At 41.2% G+C, this 24319-nt stretch overlaps 1 protein-coding gene across 2 annotated transcripts; it reads right to left on the reverse strand.

The window, feature by feature from the left end:
- Window positions 1-360: 360 nt before the first annotated feature.
- SMPX (small muscle protein X-linked) lies at window positions 361-23044 on the reverse strand. 2 transcript variants are annotated; one of them, XM_040468865.1, is made up of 4 exons: window positions 18841-18904; window positions 18437-18493; window positions 6701-6787; window positions 361-540 (listed from the first exon to the last, which is right to left on the reverse strand). In XM_040468865.1, exons 2-4 carry the CDS (start codon window positions 18473-18475, stop codon window positions 406-408), a joined length of 261 nt encoding a protein of 86 aa, XP_040324799.1. In that variant the 5' UTR covers window positions 18476-18493; window positions 18841-18904; the 3' UTR covers window positions 361-405. The 2 variants fall into 2 exon arrangements, with proteins under 2 accessions (XP_040324799.1, XP_040324798.1); XM_040468864.1 differs by lacking the exon at window positions 18841-18904 and adding an exon at window positions 22835-23044 and having other exon boundaries at window positions 362-540.
- Between the last annotated feature and the right edge of the window lie 1275 nt (window positions 23045-24319).

Here is a 24319-nt window from a genome sequence, read left to right on the forward strand (position 1 = left end):
TTTACACTTCCAGACCTCCTCAGCACCTTGCTCTTCTTATCTCCTCCTCAGGACTTGCTCATCACTCTTTGTGGCATCTGGGTGGGGAAACTGAGGCATGGAATGAGGGAGGGCTCCCTGGACTCCACAATCAAAAGCTCCTCAAGGCCTCCTCCCAAGCATCTCCCCTCCCCCAACCTTGTCCTCCCCCAAATAAGAAAGGGGTTGGCAGGCAGACATCCTCAATGGCCACAAAGCTTTGCTTTCCCAGAAAACCTCTGCACGATAAAAACCACTCTAAACTGAAGGACCTGGCGCTTAATCAATGCTTCTGGAATTCCAGACTCCTGTGGAAAACTTCCTTCATCCATTTTACAGTGGTCTTTTTAAGAGGAAGGAAATAATTTTTCACTCACCTTCTTTCAACTACTGCTCAGCTTTGGGGACATACTTCAGTTCACTTTTAATATTCTGGATCTCTGATAGGTTGACCGCAGGTCCTGGAAATTTCTTCACTCCTGGAATTGGCTTCTTCTCCTCATCCGAGGTGGGAGGAGCACCCTGAAGAGAAAAAAGAGAAAGAGATCAGCTCACTGAAAAAGGCATTTGGTCTCTCTGTCAAAGGATAATTCTAGCCGCATTCCTGTGCTGTTGAGACACCCTCAAGAGTCCCAAGAAGATCTCCTGAAGTCTGTGGAGGAATATGGAATAAAGTTGGAAGAAGAAAACAAGTAACTTCCACATGACTTAGAAAACACAAGAGTACTGTTCAATGTCTGATAACTAACAAAAATTATGACTAGTTAGGATTTGTGTTTCCAAGAGAAGCACCTTACGAGATCAAATTTAATTTCGTATCTTAGGATCCTAATATGCCTGAACAGCAGAGATTTGTAGAATGTTTGTGCATGGTTGGCTCTAGCAATGACTTCGTCCAGGAGTTTAACATTTTTTTTTTGTTTGGGGTGCAGTAGCTGTCAGCCTTTGTTCCAACAACGTCTCCTGGAAGCATAAACAAACTGACACTGACATAAGCAAAACCTTCTCAAATGTGGGTGGGACAGTATGGGGCAAGAGGAGGCCCACTTCTCTCTTCCTGCTTTGGGAACTATTTTAAATTCCTTATTATTTAATGTTTTTATATTGTTGCAGCTTTAAGGCAGGACCACATTCTATACTTTTCTTTGTGGCTCCTCCAGAGCCTGGTATCGACGACATGCTTGCCGATTTTTGTTTAGTTCGTTAATCCCAAGAATGTACCATAATGACAAATATATGCCTCTGTGTACATACACCAAACATACATATTAACAGTGACTAAAACAATAAGATCAGTTGCTGTGTGTGGCTCCTAGAACTCCAAAGTCATTACTGCAGAAGAAATTGCTTGTTAGCTAGACGCCTATGCTAGACATGGGGAGCATATTCTCCAGCCCTGGAAGGAAGGTGTTGGAGGAACATTTGATCACTGTGGCAGCCATGAGAGCACGCCTGTCGGATCAGCTTTCTGCCAGGAGGGTAATTCAATAACAGTCCCAGCTGCCTCACCCTGCAACCCACCTGCCGCACCACGCTGAGGTCACACTTCCCACGGCTGCTCGTGGCCAATGACTGAGTGCCACAGGATCCTAAGGCCAGCCCATTCCTGGGAGACAAGACTCTTGAGGAGGAACTGCGGCTATAGAATTGTCCTTAGAACAGCAGTGAGATCTAAGAGGTTTCACTCCAACTCTCTGTCCCACTCTTCTTCACCCACATCATGGTCTAACCACCTTCCCATTTTTCCTTACAAATGGTTTCCCCAGTAAATATTTTCCACATCTCAGCCCACTGTTGTCTGCTCCTTGGAGGACCCACTGTTACATGGTCACAATGTGGGACTGGCAGGGCTTCATCTGCTCAGCCAACAACTGAATGAATGGTACAGTTCTAGGGAAAAGGAGTAAAACAATGCACATTTGCCTCTGGTTCAAGCCCTAAGCCCATACTTGTTGCCAACCTAATCAGGCAGCGATGTGACTTGGGTATTAAAGCTAATGCTGTTCTTTGCCCCCATCTGGCTCCTACGTCTAGTTCTCAAATTGTCTAGAACCTAAAGGGAAAGGGAAGAGACTGTTCAAGATTCCCAACCTCAAACCAATTATTTTGTAGGCATATCCTTTATAGAATTGCCTATTTGAGGGGTAAGTACAAATATAAAACATTGTACATCTACTGTTCTTCTATGAAGGGCTGATAGTTTTTTCCTATAGTCATTTTCTTTGAACCTTGGCACAGTACTGATGAAATAGCTAAGATGTAACCCACACAAAATGATAAAGTAATTCAGTGTAGACTGTGCCTGTTGTAAATATCTGGCAAATAGTATTTCCTCAGGCTGATGTACACAGTCATAGAATCAGCTTCCTTTTGTCATGCGCACACATTCACCATTTATAAATGGCGATTTAGAAGCAATAATGAAAACTATTAAACATCCACCTGGAGGATCATGTATTCCAAAATGTTCTTTCCTAGACTTTTGGAAAGAGATTTTAAACAAGGCTATAAAATGGGGTTTTTTAATATGTGCAGCAGTGAAATGAAAAATGTTTCCTCATTTATGAATGTTCTGATGATGGTTAGGTGGGTAGATCTTAATAAAGAAGCATGAAGAAGAAAAATGTTTCCAATTCTTTCTGTTAAGTTCCTGGGTATGTCACCTTCACTGTGTTTGTAATATCAAAATGCGCTCTGTTGGCACATTTAATATGTAAAGCCAATGTGTATAGTTATGTCTATGTGCAAAGACTTATGTGAACATACACAGAAAAAAGGATGATAATATTTAATATTAGTCACTTTCAAGTTATTAAAACCTCAGTGCACTGTGTTTTTTTTTAATAAGGTAAGACTTTCAGCACTTGATTTGGTATGGTCACATATAATAGAAATTATAAGTGGATATATTCAATAAGTAGATATGACATTGACTCAGGAAGGGGTTAATGGTGGTACATATTCTTAACTGAATCTTCTCTCATCTTTTAAAAAATTGGGAATCGATTCCATTTCTTCTATAAATTTATTGTAAGAATTATAATAAATAAAGACATGAACAAGCAAGGTTCCAGATGGCTCCATCTGGCTAATATGTGGTACTTTTTTTTCTTTTGTACGTAGATATTTGAACTGAGAAAGGACATGAAAGATATTCTTTTATTGAGATAAAGAGACTTTGAGAGAAGGTTTATCAGCCCCTGCACCTTTACCAGTGTCAGGAATGGCTGTTGTCAAGGGAAATGTTCCCCTGGGGTGGGGGTGGGGGGTTATAGAGTATTTGTAAAATTTGGCAAAATGGTGAACCATTTTCCAGCTATCTTGCCTTCATTTCCCTCTTTACTACCACTCTATTGAGTTTTCCCCTAACCTCATCTCTGTGGGGCAATACAGTCTGATGTGCTCATTCATGCTTAGACACTGAGGACTTACTAATAACAGCAAACACAATGCTAGCTATTCTAAGTTACATATGCTAACTCATTTAATCCTCACACCAACTCTATACATTTGCTATTACTATTATCCCTGTTTTATAGTTGAGGAAACTGAGGCCTAAGGCAGGGAGGGAAGGAGTAAGAAAATTGCCCATAGTCTCATGGCTAGGAAGTGTGAGACCAGAATTAAGTAGTGTGTTTGCATCTTGTAAAGGGACAAGGTGGAGAGGGAAACAATTAACAGAAAGTACCAACATGCTATTTTCTGGCTTAATAATGATGGAATTACAGTCAAAAGAGAGATTTGGGAAGCAGAGTGGAGCCTTGTCAGTACCCTTCAAATCGCTTTAAACAAGCAGCTGCCTTGTCTTATCCAAAAGATTGGCCTTATTTATTAGGATTTGGCTGCAAGGCCTCTGTGTCAGGCACATGCCAAACTCTGGCTGGGCTGGGCAGAGGGAGGGTGTACTCCAGCTCTGTGAGCAAAGCAAAGGGCTCCCAGAGACCATAGGTGGGCTGGAGACCCAGCCAGCACTCGCAGGCCTTGTCAGAGGGCCAAAGGCTGGTCCTGGCTTCCTACTGGGATACAACCTCTTCACGCATGAGATGGGGGAGCTACTGGCTGTGATAGAGGTGGCCTGTTGTGTTCAGGGATGGTATGTTATGATCTCCATTTTATACAGTGCTTATCTTAATGCAAGCCTAGGCAACAAATCCCAAAACTAGGTAAGTAAGCATTTCCAGGTTTGCAAATTAGGTAATTTTTTAAAAATGTGGTTGTATGATTTATTTATTTATCTATTTATCTGTGTATTTATTTATTTATTTATTTATTTATTTATTTATTTATTAAGAGAGACAGAACACATGTGTATGCACAGGGCAGTTAGAGAATCCCAAGCAGGCTCCATGCTGTCAGCGTGGAGCGTAACTCGGGATTCCATCCCATGAACCATGAGATCGTGACCTGAGCTGAAATCAAGAGTGGGACACTCAACCAACTGAACCACCAGGCACCCCTGTATAGGTTATTTTTAATTCAGATTCCATTTTTGCCTTCAAACTATATGACAAAAGGTGGCAAACCCACAAAATCCTACTTAACTCACCTTGTAGCCAAGCCAAGCTGCCTAACTGCTCCCCTTGCAATGTTGTTTCCATGAGAAACTTACTCTAAGGTCCAGCTCAGGCCTTGAGTCATCAGATCCTCCCCCTACCTAAGATCCCACAAGTCCTGAGAGCTCATTTCTGCTCATACAGTAATGGAATACCATTCTCAGCTCCACCCTCCCAGCCCATGAGCTGGGATATAGCCCATGAGAAAGATATACCTCAGTTCCAGAAACACTTCTGGGGTCTCTGGATCTCTGTGGATACCTCACTCCCTCCATCCTGTGAAGAATATTGATTAGCCATTTGTACATGTGGCTGGTCATAAAGTCAGTGTTCACAAACAGGCCGTATCAGTTCTTGTCTATTTTAGAATGTGCTGGAACCATCAGACTGGGGACAAGAGTGAGAGCAAAATGTTTTCCCAAACCCCTAACTGGGACACTTGTGAGGAGGAAAGTACCAGTTGTACAGAGAACTGAAGGTCATCTGTACCATAGGGGAAGATGAGATGCAAACCTCCAAAACCACTGTTACATACATCAGTTTAGTGAGGAAAAGGGTCAAGCCATCTTCTGAATGACTGCCATGGTAGTGACAGACACGGTTTAGGGAAACACAGGAAGAAAACCTAATTACAGATACATGCAAGTGTGGGAAGAGTTCCACTGCCCTCTCTTCAACCTCTCCATGCCTTTTTCTTACAATATGCAAAATAATAGGCCTAGGAGTCCTTCAGGAAAATTGAATAATTAGATCAAATGATGAACAATCATTTATTGAATGGTTGGTAGGCTGTGCTGTGTCCATTATGTCACCGACTCCTCTCAGCAACCCTCTGAGGAAAAGAGTGGATTGTATTTGGCAGACATAGGCTCAGAAATACTTGACCAAAGTCCCAGAGGGAGAGCCCATGATTATGAGTTAACTGGGTAGCCAAGTCAGTAGCATCAGAGTTTGAGATTATGTACCATAAGAACAGGGTAGTGCTGGGTTTTTTTCAACTTGTAGTTCAAACTTTTTATTCATCAAAGGTGACCTAGTGGCTGAAATTCCAGAACTTGGTGATATCACTCAAATACTCCCATCTCCTTCTTTGAAAACTTACCTTTCTAATGATAGGAGGCTGGAACTACTAACTCGGGACCATATCAGGAATTATTTACGGGGGCGGGGGGAGGGGGAGGAGAAAGGTTAGATGAGGGACAACCAAAGTTTTATTAGGAAACTTTGAAATGGTGATAGGTGTTCTTTGGGGGCAAATACCAAAAAGGTCACCTACAAAAGTTCAAAAATAAGTCTTTTTAGAAAGATAAAATACAGTTGGCTATGCCCTATGGCTTTGTTGAATTCCACTTTCCTTGTCTTCTGCTAATGACATGCTCCAAAACCTGCATTTTTTTTTTCAGAATTAGACCTTCCAAATTTCATCAGAAAAGTCACAGTTGGAGAAGAAATACAGACCTTGGGAAGGCACCCTTCTCTATTTAATGCACTTGTTATGAATTTTAGCCTTCATTTCAGCCAAGTGGGCATCTGAATTCAGAGGAAAGGTAAAGAATTAGAGGGAGGAAAAAAAGACGGAAATTGATAGACTCCCTTGCAAAGTCCTCTTTTCAAAGGAAATACACAGAGATTGGGGCTTTTTGTTTGAATCACAAGTAATTTAATGTGCTTATTACCTATGCTCCCACTGGGGTTTGTCACTCATCAGAAGCTGTACTAAATACATCTTGCTCAGTTCAGAATAAGTTCCAAGTGAGACCTTACCGAGCTAGTGACTGTTGCCAGACCAAAAGCATGTGAGAGGCTATGCTTCCCCCACCACACACACACACACACACACACACACACACACACACACACACACTATCAACAAACAACATGTTAAACTCAGCATCTTCAAGTAACTGTGCCAAGCCCTTAAAGGGCTAAAGAGAAGTAAGGAGCAGTGTGTTCCATGGCTAAGTGAGCAAGAGGCTCAAAGAAATGTATGTACTTTGTGATGACTCCTTGACCCACATCCATTCATGCCTCCCTTGTCCTGGAGAGCTGACACTCGCCTTGGCTTTGCCCCACTCTAGTCAGGAGTCTGGAGGAGAAAGGGCTGAGCTCTGCCACTAAGTTTTCCTCACCTCCTCCGTTTCTGGAGTACACTCTTTTCTTCTGGGGGGTTGCCCAGCTCCCGGCCGAAAGGCTCCCATGGGGATGTTGATATTTGCCTAAAAGAAAAAAGCAGGGAAGATTTAACTCAAAAAAAAAAAAAGTAGGAACTTGCATTGACACTTGGAGACCGTAATCACTGTGATAAAAAACGCATCCAAAAAGTACATCTTTAAATCTTTTTTCCTCAAGAAAATTGCAATAATGACAGTACAAAAATATGCAAAGGGAAATTTGACTTCCATTTATTACAGATTTCTGGTACTCATCTTTAGGTCTATGCAGTGATTTCACGATTCCCTAATGGATAGAAGAATTTCAAGACAGTTTGTTCTAGCTGTTGCCCTCCTGTGGCACTTTACATTTTCCTCTCCCTCATATGAAAAAGGAACACATAATGATAGGAAAGGAGGAAACAGCATCCTCAGAAGCCATCCCACCTTAGCCCCTCCTTCAGGTTCCTTCAGATTCACCCTAGGAGGGGTGCACTCACACCTCCTGAACCCCTTCCTCCTTTCTGTAATGTCCTATGGCTGTCCTGGCACTTCTGTGGTCTCTGTGATTGACACTCCTCTACCTTCTCCCCAGCACACCACTGTGTGGGTCAGCACATAAGGAGAGTGCTGGAAAGCCAAGTTCCCTGGTATCACACTTCAGAGATTCTTGTCATTCATTAAGATAACACACTAATCTCCATCCCCAGTAAACATAAAACATCTTCTAGTAAACATGAAATAGGCTAAATGTTAAATTATGTGAGGAATATATACTGACACAGTAATTTGAATCTGGGGGAAAGAATTTGTAAATTTTAATTTTATCCATATTTCATCTGATATCAAAAGGCAAGAATGTTTAATGCAGACCAACCAGGAGCATCACTCACATAAAACAAGCATTAAAACTTTTTTTTTTAATTTTTTTTTTCAACATTTATTTATTTTTGGGACAGAGAGAGACAGAGCATGAATGGGCGAGGGGCAGAGAGAGAGGGAGACACAGAATCGGAAACAGGCTCCAGGCTCTGAGCCGTCAGCCCAGAGCCCAACGCGGGGCTCGAACTCACAGACCGCGAGATCGTGACCTGGCTGAAGTCGGACGCTTAACCGACTGCGCCACCCAGGCGCCCCTAAAACTTCTTTTTAAAGATAGAACCTAATTTTTTCCACTTAAGATAAAGTGTTGCCTTATGAATAACTGGATACGTGGACTTGAAAAGTTGAAATTGCACTTTGATGTTATGCATCAAAGTGATGCCTGAGCGAAGGAAACAAAATATTTTACTACCTTATGATACAGTTTGGACAATTTGGGTACCACATCCAACAAAATTACTAGAAAGTGTGGTAAGGTCCATTTGGAAATGCCTGATGTGAGCTCTGTTACTAGGGGAATGTTCAACTCAAGACACAGGAAATATACAGGGTCCATGTTCGGGGAACATGGCAGATCTGTGTTCTCCCAAGAGAAGGAAGTGACGTTTTCCCCCTAGGGTCTTTAAAACTTACTTTTGTATTAGAATAATGCTGATCCCACAGAAAGGAAACAGATCCAAAGGTTTGTGGCGGGTATCAAGAGAGGTAAATCACCATTCCTAGGGCCACCAAGCCAAGAAGTATTTTTGATCTGTGTGTACTATATATGTCAAAATATAAATGCAACACAATCTTAGAGAAAGCCATTTCCTCTAAAAGCCTAAGGCTGAACCTTCTATGCTATTCCTCTGTTTATTGGAAATATCAGTGGCCTAGAGTGGGAGGAGGGAGGAGCATATGACAAGGGGGAAAATATGTCTTATGCAGTGGCAAATGTGGTAGCATACTTCATGAATTCCAAGATGCACCTCTTTTAATACCCCCCAAATCAAAATGTGTCTTATAACCAATGGTTTCTTAAATATTTAATTGGCACATTTGTTTTCTTTTTTAGCAGGACATAAAATAATGGTATTTTACAATTGATAGTGTCTTAGATTGGATGAAATATCATTAGGGTCCTGAAATAAGATCTAAACAATTTAAGACCTGAAGAAGTTTATCCACATTGAACCAATGTCTATCTCCATTTCTACAGTTTGAATGAAAAAAGGGAAAAGTCAATATAGGGACTTTTGGGAAGAAGGTTAACCGGTTAAAAGTTTTATTATATCATCACTACCCTGACCCATTTATTGAGTATCTACAGAGGGTGTCTTCCTAATAGTGAGTTGAAGTTAACATAGTTTCTGAAAGACTTGATTGCTGAACTAACCTATTTAATGAAGTGTGTATACTCTACAGTAGGTTGTAGTTTTCAGTAAAGGAATACATAAAGGTCATCCAGGGTAATGTATTTGGTAAAGTACATGCTATGGGAAACCACCTTTTCCTGCTTAGAGTTTAAGTTTAGCAACGCATGTAGCCTCTCCATGGTAAACAGGTGGCTTATGCTAGTGAAAAGAGCCCACTGCAAGGAGTTGTTACAGATTCTCTGTACTTGAAAAAGTGACAACTGTTCTGGGTCTCATCTTTCCCATTTGTAATATGAACATTAGGCTTCATCAGTGGTTTTCAAACCTTTCAGCTATGGAACCCTTCCTTAAGTAAAGTATTGTGAGAACATCTAAAATGCAAACTAGGTGGAGGTAGAGCTGCTCTGGCTAAGGTAGTAGGGAGCCCAGAACCCTATCTGATTCCCCCAAACCCTGGGCCATGACAGGTTCTTTCAAACGTGTTGGGCCCAATCTGACAACCCTTGATAGAGATCATCCCTAAGTGGATGAGTACTGACATGTATTTCAAACGTTTGCTCTTCCCATTGTTAAGTCGTCTGTCATTTACTTTAAACTAGCATAGACCATGTGATATTTTATATGTTCAGTTTGGTTTAAACTACAGCTCTAGAGAATTCTATTGCTCTGAGAGTTCATCCTCATAGGGTGGTGGTTGGATGGTAGAATATCACTAAGACCACATTCCCATGATTGCTACCCCAAGTCTTTCTGTTAGTCATATGTCCACCAACACCTGAGGTTTTGATGTTTGAAGAAATGTCAGAAATAAGAGGCATGAGCTTTACAAATGGCTCTTACTGATGAAATTAGAGGTTAGGGTATGTAGATTGGTTAAAATATTTTAGAGACAATCCCCACCCTGCTGAACAGAATGTAAGAACCTGATAGCCTGTAGATTGCATCTTTAGAGACAGAGCTCAACGAGTGATCCCTAAATGGCCTGTCTCAAGCCATCAATAATGAGGATTTCCAACATGAGTCTTTTATGTGAGGTGACAGTCACTTGGAGTACGTAAAGCGAAAAGAGCTAAGGCTTCGTGGAGCTCACAGCCTGCCTGGATGGTTTCATGCCTGCTTGCTAACAAATGTGTGTTTAACAAATGCCCATACGTGTGGCAGAGTTGGGCCTGAGACTGGCCTTCACCTTAACCTGGTGTGATGTTGGGGACAGTAACCCCTCCCCGCACGCACCGTTCACTACACGCTATTTTAGCCACCCCCAAGCCCCGATTCAGCCTAGGTCCTACATCCTCACAACAAACTTCTGAGGTTCAGACTATCACCTTTGTTTCACTGATGAAGAAACTTAGCCTCAAAGAAGTTAGAGGATTTGCTCAAGGTCACACAAACAGTCTGAGGAAAAGCCAGGATTCCAAATCAGAGCCACCTCACCTTAGGGACAGACAGTTTCACTCTCTCAAGCCCTGTCCAAAGAGCTCTTTTTACTTGGCCAGAATGAGCTCTAACCACTCTAAAATTCTCTAAACTGGTACAAAAATTGCAGGCTTCCACTTTGAAAATGGCCATGGAAAATGGGCGTGCAAAGTGGATAATTCAAAAATAGGTGTCAAAGAAAGGCCACATTGAAAAATGAGCCATTAACTTGCTGACTTGATGCTTTTTAATCTTTAAGGCATCACTCAAAAAACCAGGAACCTAAATGGGTTTTTTGACAGCAGATATAGACAGCATCCAAAGCAGCCCAAGAATGCGTCAATTATCCAGTCATGAACATACACCTGAAGGGAGTGTCAGAAGAGTGCTTTGTAAATGATTAGAGATGTTTCATTAATGTAATTGTAGGGTGGTGATATTTGAGTGACAAATTATACACTGAATTATAGCCATAAGAAAAATTCATTGTAACTTGAATTTGATAGAAATATGTAGACCTTAGCTGTCTTTTTCATTTCATCAGCCAGAGAATTGTGTCATATTCTTGTTTTTCACTGACTCATTCTGTTTCAACACAAATAAAATACTTTCTCAATGATTAATTTTTCCATCTGCGAGTTGGGTATGGTATTTGCTATTCAAAATGGATTTCTAGTATGAGGTATATTTTTGTGAAAGCAAATGGAGTCTGTCCAAGTTACTGATGTTAGACTTTCTGTATGTTGAGTTGACTCCATATCATTGATGTTATTAGACTTTGTTTATTCTATAAGGGTTGGACTTCCTTCTCTATACAGATTCTGTATAAATGCAAAGGAAGCAGGCTTTTGTTTTTTCCTTTTGTAACACATTCTCTTGCATTTCTTTTCCCTCATTGACATTTATTCATCCTACACATTTTTAAATATGCCCCCCGATACAGCAAGCCTAGCGCATCGCTTTCCCAAACTATACATAATTTGTTACATCCTTGAAGTTTGGAATGGAAAAATATCTACTAGATCATCTCTTGCCAGAACAGGATACAGTTCCCTGATAATAGACCTATCTGATGTGAAATGAATACTACACTTGATCTCACCAGGTGAAGAAAAGTAGAAAGAATTCCCTGTAAGTTAATTCCACTACTCCCTTAATTATTTGTACTGTTTTCCTGCTTGGCTCCAGGTTTTGAGCCTGAGGATTCTGGAAACAGTATTCCCTCCACAGCCACTCATATGTGACTTACAATGGAGTGACATCTTCTTTCCTCAGAGGGTTGGATTTTGATAGCTGCCTGACACTGGGTACTGACAATCCCTATCCACTTTGCTTTCCATAGCCATTGTTCTGCTATCTACCCCTCTCTGTTGGTCCCCACTCTGTTTCTCCTTTTAGTGCTGAAGCTTTTGGAGTTTCCTCTCACTGCATATTTGTTTCAGATGACCACTACTGATTCTATCTTTAGTTTTCAAAGGTCTCTAGCCACTCCTGCCAGAATCTATAGCCACCCCACCACGTCATCCTCCCAGGGGACAGGCAGAGGAAACCCCACAGGGCTGCATTTTGCAGTATTTCTTTCTGCACTTTCCTATTCTTAGTGTCCTGAGCCTCTCTTAATGGAGCAGGATATGACATTTTGAGATTTCTAGCATGTTCATGGAACCAAAAAGAATGAAATCTTGCCATTTGCAGCTATGTGGATGGAACTGGAGGGTATTATCCTAAATGAAATGAGTCAGTCAGAGAAAGACAAAAATCATATGACTTCACTCATATGAAGACTTTAAGAGACAAAACAGATGGACATAAGGGAAGGAAAACAAAAATAATATAAAAACAGTGAGGGGGGACAAAACAGAAGAGACTCATAAATATGGAGAACAAACAGAGGGTTACTGGAGGGGGTGTGGGAGGGGGGATGGGCTAAATGGGTAAGGGGCATTAAGGAATCTACTCCTGAAATCAATGTTGCACTATATGCTAGCTAATTTGGATATAAATTTTAAAAAATAAAATTAAAAAAATAATAAAATTTAAAAAATAAAAGCAAAAAAAAAAGAAGAAATAGTAGATCCATGATCAAAGAAAAGGCCTTGATTATACATTAAAAAAAGTGGCAAATAAAGGTTCATTTTTACTTTTAAATTTAAATAAAATATTAAAGGAAGATATGTATCATATTATTTGTAGCTTTAACCACTGTATTTGGTTAATGGACAAAATATGGGTGGTTATAGTTTACTCCCTTGTGCCAAGGACTGTCATGTACCTGTAATACTTTTTAAACTAGAAATCCTAGTCAGGAAACAGAGTCCCTGACACCTGTCTGTAAAGACTTTTGTTGGGTTGTTTTTTTCTTCCATGAAGCCTTTATTCCCTGGGCGATGAGGAGTGAAAGAGCAATGTTAACCAGTGGTGAAGGTAAAAAAATATTAAAGCTTGGGGCATCATGATATTCTGTTCTACACATGGGTTGGGTAGCAACAGACAAGTTCCCATAAGAAGCCACACACTCACTAATGATGCAGCATTCATATAATCATTCCTTTAAAATATATAATAAAAGAGTTAGGTTTTGTTTTACAAGCAGCTTAGTTAAGTCAATTAAGCAGAGAGGTGGTAATGCAGTGGCCATGGCTGTTTGTACTTTGAGACCATGTGTGTCACCGAGTCACTTTGTACTTTTCACTCCTAGCCAACTAATGTTTAAGATGACTTTAATCAGGGTATGCTATTAGCTTCTTCCCTAAAATGCTGAAACTATTTCTGAATGTCACTTCAGCTCTTTAAAAGGCAGGACCTGGCATCCATAAAATGGCAATTGTCCCCTGAGGTAGCCTTGGTACTTATGATTACCCTTTAGATGGTCCCACCCACCCCTCCATTCTCACTCTCTGTGCCAGGGTTGGGCTGGTAAGTAATGAGACAAAGCATGTTTCAGAGAGCTTCCACACATGGGCTTTGGGATCACATGACTTGAGTTCAGGTCCTGACTCTCCTACTTACAAGCTGCGTGATCCTGTGTGAGTTCTTTCACTTCTCTAAACCTTCCATCATAATCCATGGGGATCTCACTGTACTATGCCAAGTATATAGTAAACCCTTAATAAACTGTGACTATTATTATCATCCTAATAAGAAACCTTAGAAGTTATTCTCAGGAAGTTCATAGACTATTAGAAGCTGCACAGAGGCTGGGAGCCCATATAATGCAACACCCTCCTTTTGCATAGCATGAGGACCGGGGGGGGGGGGGGTGAAGTCACAGAGCAGAGCTACGAGTAGGGCACAGGACTCTTTTCCATTCAACCATGAAGCTCTCTGATCTCATGAGAAAGGACACATAAAACTCAGCTCACTTTGATCAATGGTGGAGATAAAAGCCAGTGACGACCCAGAGAACATTGGCTCTGGGTGAGCTGAGGCCCATGGTGATTTCCAAAGGGAGTGTGTTCAGAAGGAAGGGGAAGGACAGGCAGGTGCTGCCAGTGGCCAGTGTCACTTGGTCTCATTAGAGAGACTTGCTGAGCAGATCACCGATAGGACTGGATTTCCCACCAGCTCTAGCTTTCCCCACCTGTCATCTCAAATTCTTTCATCTGAAGGGACCAGACCCACTATGCTGAGTGTGCTGATGTTACCTTGGTTGCAACTCCATCCCCATCAACAATGGGGTTTAACAAGCAGCCTGGAGAGTACAGAACCAAGGTCAGCAAACTATGGCCCATGGACCAAATCCAACCTGCCACCTGTTTTTATAAATAAAGTTGCATTGGCACACAGCCACACTCAATTCATTTATGTAATGCCTATATCTGCTTTTGTGCTATAATGGCAGAGTTGGGTAGTCAGAATAGAGACCCAATGATGTGCAAATCCTGAAGTATTTACTATTTTGCCCTTTATAGAAAACATTTGCCAACATCTGGGATACAGCCTTATAGCTGCTTAGGAGACAGAGGCCCTGTCCAGGCAAGGGAAGGATCAACTGACTCCTGCAGGATATTTTTATGTCCCTGGCATAAATGTGATTGCATTAATACAACTGAAAAGTAATGCAGACTTATATAGAATCCCCTTATAATTCAAAGCCACCTTTTCAATGTGGATATGAAAGACAACTGTCCATGTCCTCAGAGGTTAGGCCTAATTCTGGCCTCCCTTATTAATCTGGGGCATGGGGGAGATGGAACCAGCTGAAAAGAAACCAAGGCCATTCCATGTACTACCTGGAGAGTTAAAAGAGACTTCTCTTGGGGCACCTGGGTAGCTCCATCGGTTGAGCATCCAACTTCAGCTCAGGTCCTGATTTCATAGTTCATGGGTTCAAGCCCCACATTGGGCTTCGCACTGACAATGCAGAGCCTGCTTCAGATTCTCTGTCTCCCTTGCTCTCTGACCCTCCCCCCCTCTCAAAAATAAACATTAAAAAAAATTAAAAGGAGAGAGATCTTTTAAGGAATTGTGTGCTATTCATTATTTTATTCATTATAACAATCCTTAACATGTCTGATGCACACAGATGCAATAGTTCAACTATCTAAATGCCCACCTGTTGTAAGTATAGCTGACAGTGGCTTAAGTTGCTCAATCCAGACAAAATAGAGATCTAAGACATTATTTTTTATAAGTTTGTGCTGCAAAATACTATCCTGCAAAATACTCATTTAAAAGGTCCAGTATATTTAGGGATTCCTGGGTGGCTCAGTTGGTTGAGCATCGGACTCTTGATTTTGGCTCAGGTCATGATTTCATAGTTCATGAGATTGAGCCCCACATTAGGCTTTGCACTGACAGCATGGAGCCTGCTTGGGATTCTCTCTCTCCCTCTCTCTCTGCCTCTCCCCCACTCATGCTTTTTCTCTAAATAAATAAACAAACATTTAAAAAATATAATAAAAAATTAAAGGTCCAATATGTATAAAACTTTGCATACATCATCATTTTCTTGGAAATACATGAAGCCATTACCAAGTTACGGACTCTGAAAAATTATGCAGTAAAGATCCTATTCAACTTTGCTTAATGTAGTATTTCCCAAACATTTTATCATGGAATCCTTTAATTAACAAAAAGCATCCATAAAACTAGTATTCTAAGAGACAGACTTTGGGAACTGTTGAACTAGATGATGGTGGTGATATGATGATGATGATAATGATGATGATGATGATGATTGATGATAATGGCTAATATTGATTAAGCAATTATAATAAGCCAGATACTGGCCTGAGTATTTACATGTATTAATTCACTTAACTCTCTGAGCAAACCTATGAGAACAGTACTGTTATTAATTCCCCACTTGATAGATAAGGAAACCAAGGCACAAAGAGGATGAACAACTTGCCCAAAGTCACACAGCTAGTAAGGCCTGGAGATTATGAGCTCCTCAAAGAGAGGAATCGGATATCAGTTCATCTCTGCATGGCCTGCACTTTGCACAGTTCCTGTCACAAATTGTATACCCAGGAAATGACAGTTGAATTGGAAATAAGATCCTGATAAAAAGGAGAAGCAGAGCACTTGGGTGGCTCAGTCGGTTGAGTGTCTTACTCTTGATTTCAATTCAGGTCATGATCCCAGGGTTGTAGGATCAAGCCCCACATTGGGCTCCACGCTGAGCATGGAGCCTGCTTAAGATTCTCTCTCTCTCTCTCTCTCTCTCTCTCTCTCTCTCTCTCTCTGCCTCTCTCCCCCACTTGCACTGTCTCTCCCTCTAAAATTTAAAAAAAAGCTTCAAGGGGTGCCTGGGTGCCTCAGTTGGTTAAGTATCCAACTTCAGCTCGGTCATGATCTTGAGGTTTGTGAGTTCAAGCCCTACATCAGGCTTTGCACTGACAGCTCAGAGCCAGGAGCCTTCTTCGCATTCTGTGTCTCCCTCTCTCTCTCTCTGCCCCTCCTCTGCTTGCACTCTCTTTCTGTCTCTCAAAAATAATAAATAAATGTTAAAAATTTTTTTAATTTAAAATAAAAAAGAAGAAGCAACTAGAATGTGTTGAATAGAACATTTAAGATCTTTAAGTGGTATTTAAACAATAAAAGCATTCCCTCATCATTTGGGGTTTCTATTTGTTCCAGACAGTACTGTACCCTAAATTAATGTTACTATAAACCGTTTTACATAGTGTAACCATTTTCATATTTTATTTAATAGACCCTACTTTAGGTTAATGCAGAAATTATAGAAAAGTATCAGATAGTGCAGATCCTATTTAGCCACAAGAAATAATATTTCATTTGAAGGTGCCTTAAATTAGGCTTTTTGAGTGGCATAAAGTATATTGAAAGAGGCAATACCACATCCATAAGAAATCACTCTACTGCCTTTGTTGGTAGAGTGGATGGAATTTTTTAAATGCAGTAAAATAACAGCTACTGAGAATAGTCAATAGCAGCTTTTTAAATATTACAGACCTAAAAATATATCAAGGTCAAAATTAGTAGATAAAATACTGGTGAATTTTCAGTGTAGATGTGAGGGAAGCTAGAAAGCGCTAAGGAAGAAAAATCAACACACTTTTAGCTTTAAAAGGAAAAGAAGCAAAGACAGCCTGAGAGAAGACTATGTTTTTCTGTCCTGCAAAATAAAAAGGAAATTTTCTGTTTAGCACTTTGAGAGCTTTAAATGCAGTGGTTAAATGGTATTATTTCTCTTCACGTTAACATAGAGCATTCCTGAATGATAATTATTATGATAATTGTCACTTAATGAGGGCTTACTATGCTGTTTAAACAACTTGTATGTGTAGCTCTAGGACATGAGGACATGATAATAACAATTATCCCCATTTTACAGATGTGGAAACAAAGGCAGAGAGATGAAGTCATTTTCCCATGATTCCACACTGGTATGGATTAAGGATTCAAACTCATGTAAAGAAGATTCAAAGGCTCAAGGATGCCCACAGATCTGGGAGGCAAAATAAATTCAAGGTATGTCAGACACTCACTAGGTGGACACAACAGGGCTAAACGTGGCAATGCGGAGTTGGATCCTTGCCAATAGGCTCTTTCTTGGTAGTCTGTTCTATGACTGGTTTCCAGAGGTTGTAATACATCTTTCCACTTAAGAAGCCCATCCACTTAAGACTGTGCATTAGTCATGACAGGTGAGGATTTGTCCCCCCACCCACCTCGTGTACCACCAGTGTGTGTTAGGATTTCTAACCCCACAATCTGGCCACATGCACACCCTTCCACAATATGGTCAATCGCTTATGTTTATGCTGTGACAGTGCATCAGACCCCAAATATTCAGAAACTATGCCTCATGTCCTGTGGGATTCAGAAAAGTCCAGGAAAAAAAAAAAGTTTAAAAGCTCCTTTAGAGAAAGCACAGATGACTCCATGTTGATGGAAGAGAAAGATGGAAATTTATACTAAAGCAGTGTGCCCAGCATCACAGTGTGGGAGCCATTTGAGAGTTAAACCCAGAAACCTCAAAAAAATAAAAAATTAAGTATTGAGTAAAAACAATATTGAAAGTTACCTTCGTAATTGTATTTGTGTTCCAAAATGCCTGTTTCCCCCTCCCCTTTTTGGGGTGACTCTTAAGTCAGTGGAAACAACCAAGGAATTTGTTTGCTGGGAAGACAGGAGGAGACATAATAACATACAGACTTTATAAGATAAATACCCAAACCTTGGGAATAACACTTGACAGGAAAGGATGTATTCTAAACACATGGGTCAGCAAATTTAATTGGATATAAAAATGGAAATTGATTTTTGTTAATGGCTATCATGAGCATGTCAAAAACATACAGATTGAAAAACGTCCAAAAAATAAACACTGCATTTTTTGGTAGGCAATCATTTGATTCTTAGTTATAACTTTGATTGTCTTACAATTGAGCACAATTGAGCAAAAATAGCTTCTCCCTCCTCAGTCGTACCTTACCAGCCTTATATCCTGTCTCATTTGTGCCCTATGAGTCGCGCTTTTCTTGAAGTTAATTACCAAGTTAGGGGTGAACAATCACAAAAGGTCTGAGTTATTAAGCAAACAGGCTAGGCGTCACAGAGCTGATATTAAAACAGAAATATGCCTACTTACCTGGATGGCTCTGACATTGGAAACCGGCTGTTTCGACATATTCACGGGGTCTTATCCCTAAAAAAACAAGTGAGAAACTGTTAAAGGTGGCGGCATTGAGATTCTGTCTTGATAAATTAGAACTTAACTCATGATTCAACTGGGCAGTCACCCCTTTCACTGGCCATATATTCTTTCCGTCTCAGTTTCCGAAGTTACTGAGAGACTCTCCTTCCTAATGCCTTGGGGAGAGGGAACACTAGAGCGCCCGGATAAATCATTCAGGAGGAGAAATGCTGAGACGCCTTGCCCCTGATCGAATGATAGGCAATCAGAAACTTGAAAGGCTCTATCATCTCCTTCCCTGCCCTCCTGCCCCCACTGCCAAGAGCAGCAAAGCAAAGAGGTTGTGGGAAAAAAAACACCTTTGTTTGGGGCCTCAGAAGCTCTCCGCCTGAAACTGAACTTGTGATCTGAATGAGCTGTTGCCAGGGCTGTGTGTCAGTCCACTGGGAGCTCCTCCTCTCCACGAACACCCAAATAGAAATGGCCTCAACTACGTTCTCACTCCTGTGACGCCCTCGGCTCACTGTGCACATTGTCTGTGTTCACTGTGCACAGCCCTGGGAGACGCTGTGAGGATAGGGCCACCTCTCCCCACACAGTGTGCAGACCCCAGGCTCTGTAAACACAGGCAGCCATAAGCTTCACCTGTCTTCTTTTTTTTTTTTTTTATGTTTTTTCATGTTAATTTACTTATATTGGGGGGGGGCGGGGAGAGAGAGAAAGCACAAGCAGAGTAGGGGAAGAGAGAGAGGGAGAGAGAGGATCCCAAGCAGACTCCACACTGACAGGGCAGAGCCCGATGGAGGGCTCAGTCCCATGAACCTCAAGATCATGACCAATGCCGAAATCAAGAGTCAGACTGAGCCACCCAGGTGGCCGTGTCGTCTCTTCTCTTAACAAAATAGCCTCAGAAGGCAAATAGGACTTACATGACTATATCATTTCCCCAAGATGTAGCAGTGCTTCCTTCCCAAAGGACTTGTGCTTTCTTTCAGATCAGGAGACCTGGCTTAGAGCACAGTGACTAGTGGCCAAGGTTTTCCTGGCGCTAGGGGGACAGGGAACAGCCCAGCTCTGGCATGTTATCGCAAGTCTAAATAGTGTCATAGCTAGGTCTATTAAATGTTGACAGGCCCAGTGGAAAAAGGTGAAAATTGAGTGAATGAAAAACATACTGCTACTTAAACCCAAAGTATAAAATGGGTTGAGTGACATTCCTCTACTGACTGGTGTAAATGCACGTGCTAACCTGTGAATAAATGAACACAGACAGCAGCGTGGGCATTTCCTACAAGTTCTGTGCAACCTGGCCTGTGTCACTCAACATTTATAGGCCCCTATCCTCTTCCTCAAATTTTACCTGATTCACAGGCTGTGGTGAGAATCAAAATGACATAATGTTCCCCAAACTACCTTGTGAACACTTAAGCTTGATGCAAATATTTATTGTTTTATTGCCACTGTCCACAGCTAGTGACTTTTCTGTACTTTCCTGATCTACAGCTTCAAGTATGGAGAAAGAATTGGTGGGGGTGCCTCGGTGGCTCAGTCAGTTGAGTGTTCGACTCTTGATCTCAGTTCAGGTCCTGATCTCACGGTTGGTGAGATTGAGCCCCATGTCGGGCTCTGCGCTGACAGTGTGGAGCCTGTTTGGGATTCTCTCTCCTCTCTGTCTGCCCCTCCTCCACTCATGCTCTCTCTCTCCCTCTCAAAATAAGTACACATTTTAAAAAAAGAATTGATGTGGGGCGCCTGGGTGGCTCAGTCGGTTGAGCATCCAACTTCGGCTCAGGTCATAATCTCACACTCCATGAGTTTAAGCCCCACATCGGGCTCTGTGCTGACAGCTCAGAGCCTGCAGCCTGCCTCAGATTCTGTGTCCCTCTCTGTCTCTGCCCCTCCCCCACTCATGCTCTCTCTCTGTCTCAAAAATAAATAATAAAAACATTTTAAAAAATTTAAAAAAAGGAATTGATGTAGTGACGCCTCCACCACTTATAAAGAAAAAAGAGCTGAGAACTCTGAAAAACATGTTCTTTTAGATTTTCAAAGTCTTAGGTTCTATTATATGAAGTCAAACAATTACATAATTTTTTAAATCTCTAATCCAAATATAAGTCTTTGGAGTCACATACATGAAAACAATGAGATTTTTTAAAGTTTCACCTGAATGTTTTGGTAATACATAGATATATGGCCTCCATCCGGAAGAGCCTAGTTAGAATTATTTTCATTTTGGTTAAAAAATTAAAAAGCAACAAGAAATTGAACAATTAGGAATGCATTTTTCTCTATGACATGTTTCATATAGATTTCTGTCTTTCCTATAGTGTCAAAGATTCAATGAAGGCTTTTTAATTTTTGGATCTAGGATACATAGTTCAATTTCAAAAGGAAAAGCTTAGTAGTTTAATATTTAATGTCTCTATTCCTCAAAAGCTATTAGAAGTCATGCAAAACAATAGTTCTCACAGGACTTTAAACATCTCCGCATATAGTTTTCTCTGTGTGTACAGCTACAGTCTAACCAATATCACTTGAAACTTTTAAAAAGTTACTGTACATTGATTTGAAACATGAGAAGTAGGAAATTTCTTTTGTTATTACAATAGCATGTTGAAATGTAAAAAAAAATTAGGCAATGAATGATTGTATTATTTATATGACATTGATTTTTTTTTAATTAGGCTGATTTTGTTTTTTTTCACTAAACTATCGGATTGCTTTGTTTCTTGTGGACCTCTGAGACTAAAAGATAGATCTACCTTGAGCCTTGTCTCCTATATAGCCTCTGTATAATCTCATTTACATATGAATTCCTTCTTAACATATATGTCAATCTGCAATAGAAACATCTTTAGAAAATTGGTCAGATCCCAGCTCTCATTCCTTGAAAACAGGCCATATAACATTTGTGTAAATCAGTCCTGCAAGCCGTTCCCGCTGTCCTCATTATTTGCAGAGAAATCAGGGCAAAGCACGCTGATGAATAAAAATAGACAGTGTTCCCTGGCTGTTTCCCTGGCCCTGCATTCACCTCCGTTAGGGATGCAGTGTAGAATGCACCTTCCTTCTTTATCTGCACGCCTCGTCTCACCAACAAAAAAGAAAGCTATGCCTTAGACGCACAAGTCTACTCACAGCTGGCCCCAGCTTTTCATCTAAAGAGGTACTCTTTAAAGCACTCTATTACTGTGTCTCCTGGTTCTGGCTAAAATTTGGGAACACGGAAAGTTTGACAAGACATATTGACTTTTACAAAGCCTATACTATAATGGAAATGCTTGCCAGATTAGCACAGTTGGGTTTTCCTGGAAGATCTGCAAGTCAGTGGGGGAACTTTAACGTTCTGTATGCTGAGTCATATACAATATACCTCTGCTGATGTTTTGATTGGGCAGCACCTAATATCTGACTTCTAAATAAGACTCTTACACTTACTAAAAATTTGTCAACATTAATATCACTAATTTAATAAGAAGGGATTCACAGCAAAATAAATCAATATCTGGATAGAAGGGGCTTTGTTTGTTCTTTTTCAAGGTCTACTAAATGGCTGAAGCTCACTCTCACAGGGAATTATCTTCTGTCCCGCAGCTAAAAATAATCCCTGAGAAGAGTGTAGAAAGATGTTCAGCTGTCTGAACTGACTAACTCCTTATTCACTTTGCCTGAAATATGCCGAGAGGCAAGAGACACTCTCATCGTTGCCATGTCTCAGAACCTGGTGCCCACAGAGACAGACAAGTGCTGCCCTCCACCCTGCTGGGCACCGGGAACACCTGACCAAAGTGGCGCTTTCAAAAAGATGCCTTTGGAATGTTAATCGATCCGTACGTTCATAGAACTTTATCATTGGGGCCAAGCCCGGTGCTTAGGGAGAGGGGCAAAGCATTTTAAACTTGTACTGTGCAACAACTCCGGCAATCGTTTGCATTTAGGTAAATCAGAGAGCTAGCATTACAGGTTTCCTCTGCTGCAAATTCTCCTGATTATTTCTAGGCTTACAGCCTGAATCACTCTGCAGCTGACTGACTGTAATCCTGGCCATAAGAATGAAAATGACATGATGTTCAGGATCACAGTCATCCTATCTGGACTGTGGAAATTTTTGTAATGGCACCATCGGTGAAAACTAGTTTTAGTTCAATATTCTTTCAAATAGTTCCCTCCCCCCCACACACACAACTTATAAAACAGGATCAGCAACAATACCACTGAACAGTGAATTTATAGGGAAGCTACATCCACTAGTCACAAGCCTACAAAGTTCTAAGTAGTCACTTCAAGTTAGGTATCAAGGAAATCTCCTTCAGAAATCCCCAGCTCCCTGAGCTGGGTCCTCTTGCTTACCTGCTTTATGTATTTGTTTACTGCCTAAGGAAAGTCCCAAGCAGCCAGATGCAAGAATACAACGCTCCTCAGAAGGTGGAAGGGACGCCTGGTGTCCTCTGAGCTGTGATCTCAATTCCGATGCTTTGCATGTGGCTGAAATAGCTCAAGTGTTCGGTGCCTCACTCAGTACTGAGAGCTGCTCCCCGCTCGGGGCTAGAGGGAAACTCGGTTTCAGGCTAAGTGTTAAAGAGAATTCCTGTCATAGCTCACAGTTGTTCTTCCTAAATATAGAGTTTGATACAAACCATATACTGGCTTCCTCCAAAAGGCTTGACCGTGCTGAAAGCAGGGCTCAAATGTCAGCCAGAAGGTGGCTACGGAATCTTACTGCCCTCCTAATCTTCCAGAAGATGCTGGCAGCACTTTCTCACATGTTCTGAGGGGACACAGTGAAGTTCAAAAAGTAGGAAAAGTTTCTATCTTTAGCATTATCACCCAGAGGCCAGAAGATGAGGGGTGTTCAATAAAAATAAAAATTAGAGAGAAGCAGCATGGCACCAAGCTGCCTATCAGGGGCACAGACATGCAGCAGTGTTTAAGTCCTAGCTTGGTCACTGAGGAGCTGTTAAATTTCTTTCATGATCAGTACTCAATAAATGGCCACTAAATGATGATAATTATAATATTATGTTGAACTATAAGACATCACCCTTTCTGGGGTGCCTGGGTGGCTCAGTCGGTTAAGCATCCAACTTTGGCTCAGGTCATGATCTCACAGTCTGTGAGTTCGAGCCCTGCATCAGGCTCTGTGCTGACAGCTCAGAGCCTGGAACCTACTTCAAATTCTGTGTCTTCCTGTCTGCCCCTCCCCTGCTCATGTTCTCTCTCTCTCTCTCCCTCTCTCTCTCTCTCAAAAATAAATAAACATTAAAAATTAAAAAAAAAAAAAGACATCACCCTTTCTGTAGGTCATAAATGGTCCCAGATCAATCAACTCAGATTTGGTGGCAAGGCTAAGTCCTTGCCTTCTGTGCTCTACAGCCTCTACTGGTGACAATGACTTTGATCACAGACCATACGAGACAACAGCACAAAACAAAACAAAGAGGAAATATCTGTTTTAAGTATGACAGGGGACAGGACCAGGTAGGAGGCAAAACACATTTTAAACAGAACACTACCAAATCTAAGACACATGCTCATTATTTTCGTTTTGTATGGTTTTGGGGGTTGAGGGGGATTGGATTTTCTTTCTCGTGCTCATCATTTTAACGTTTTTTTTTCATTTTTAAATGTTTTTTATTTATTTTTGGAGAGGGACTAAGCAGGGGAGGGGAAGAGAGAGAGAGGAGGACAGAGGATCCGAAGCAGTCTCCTCGCCAACAGGCTGACAGCAGGGATCCCAATGCAGGGCTCGAGCCCACGAACCACAAGACCATGACCTGAGCCAAAGTCTGAAGTTCAACTGACTGAGCCACTCAGGCGCCCCAACACTACTTTTAT

Source organism: Herpailurus yagouaroundi, unplaced genomic scaffold, assembly GCF_014898765.1.
Source record: "Herpailurus yagouaroundi ecotype Mexico unplaced genomic scaffold, PumYag 67793, whole genome shotgun sequence".
NCBI lineage: Eukaryota > Metazoa > Chordata > Mammalia > Carnivora > Felidae > Herpailurus > Herpailurus yagouaroundi.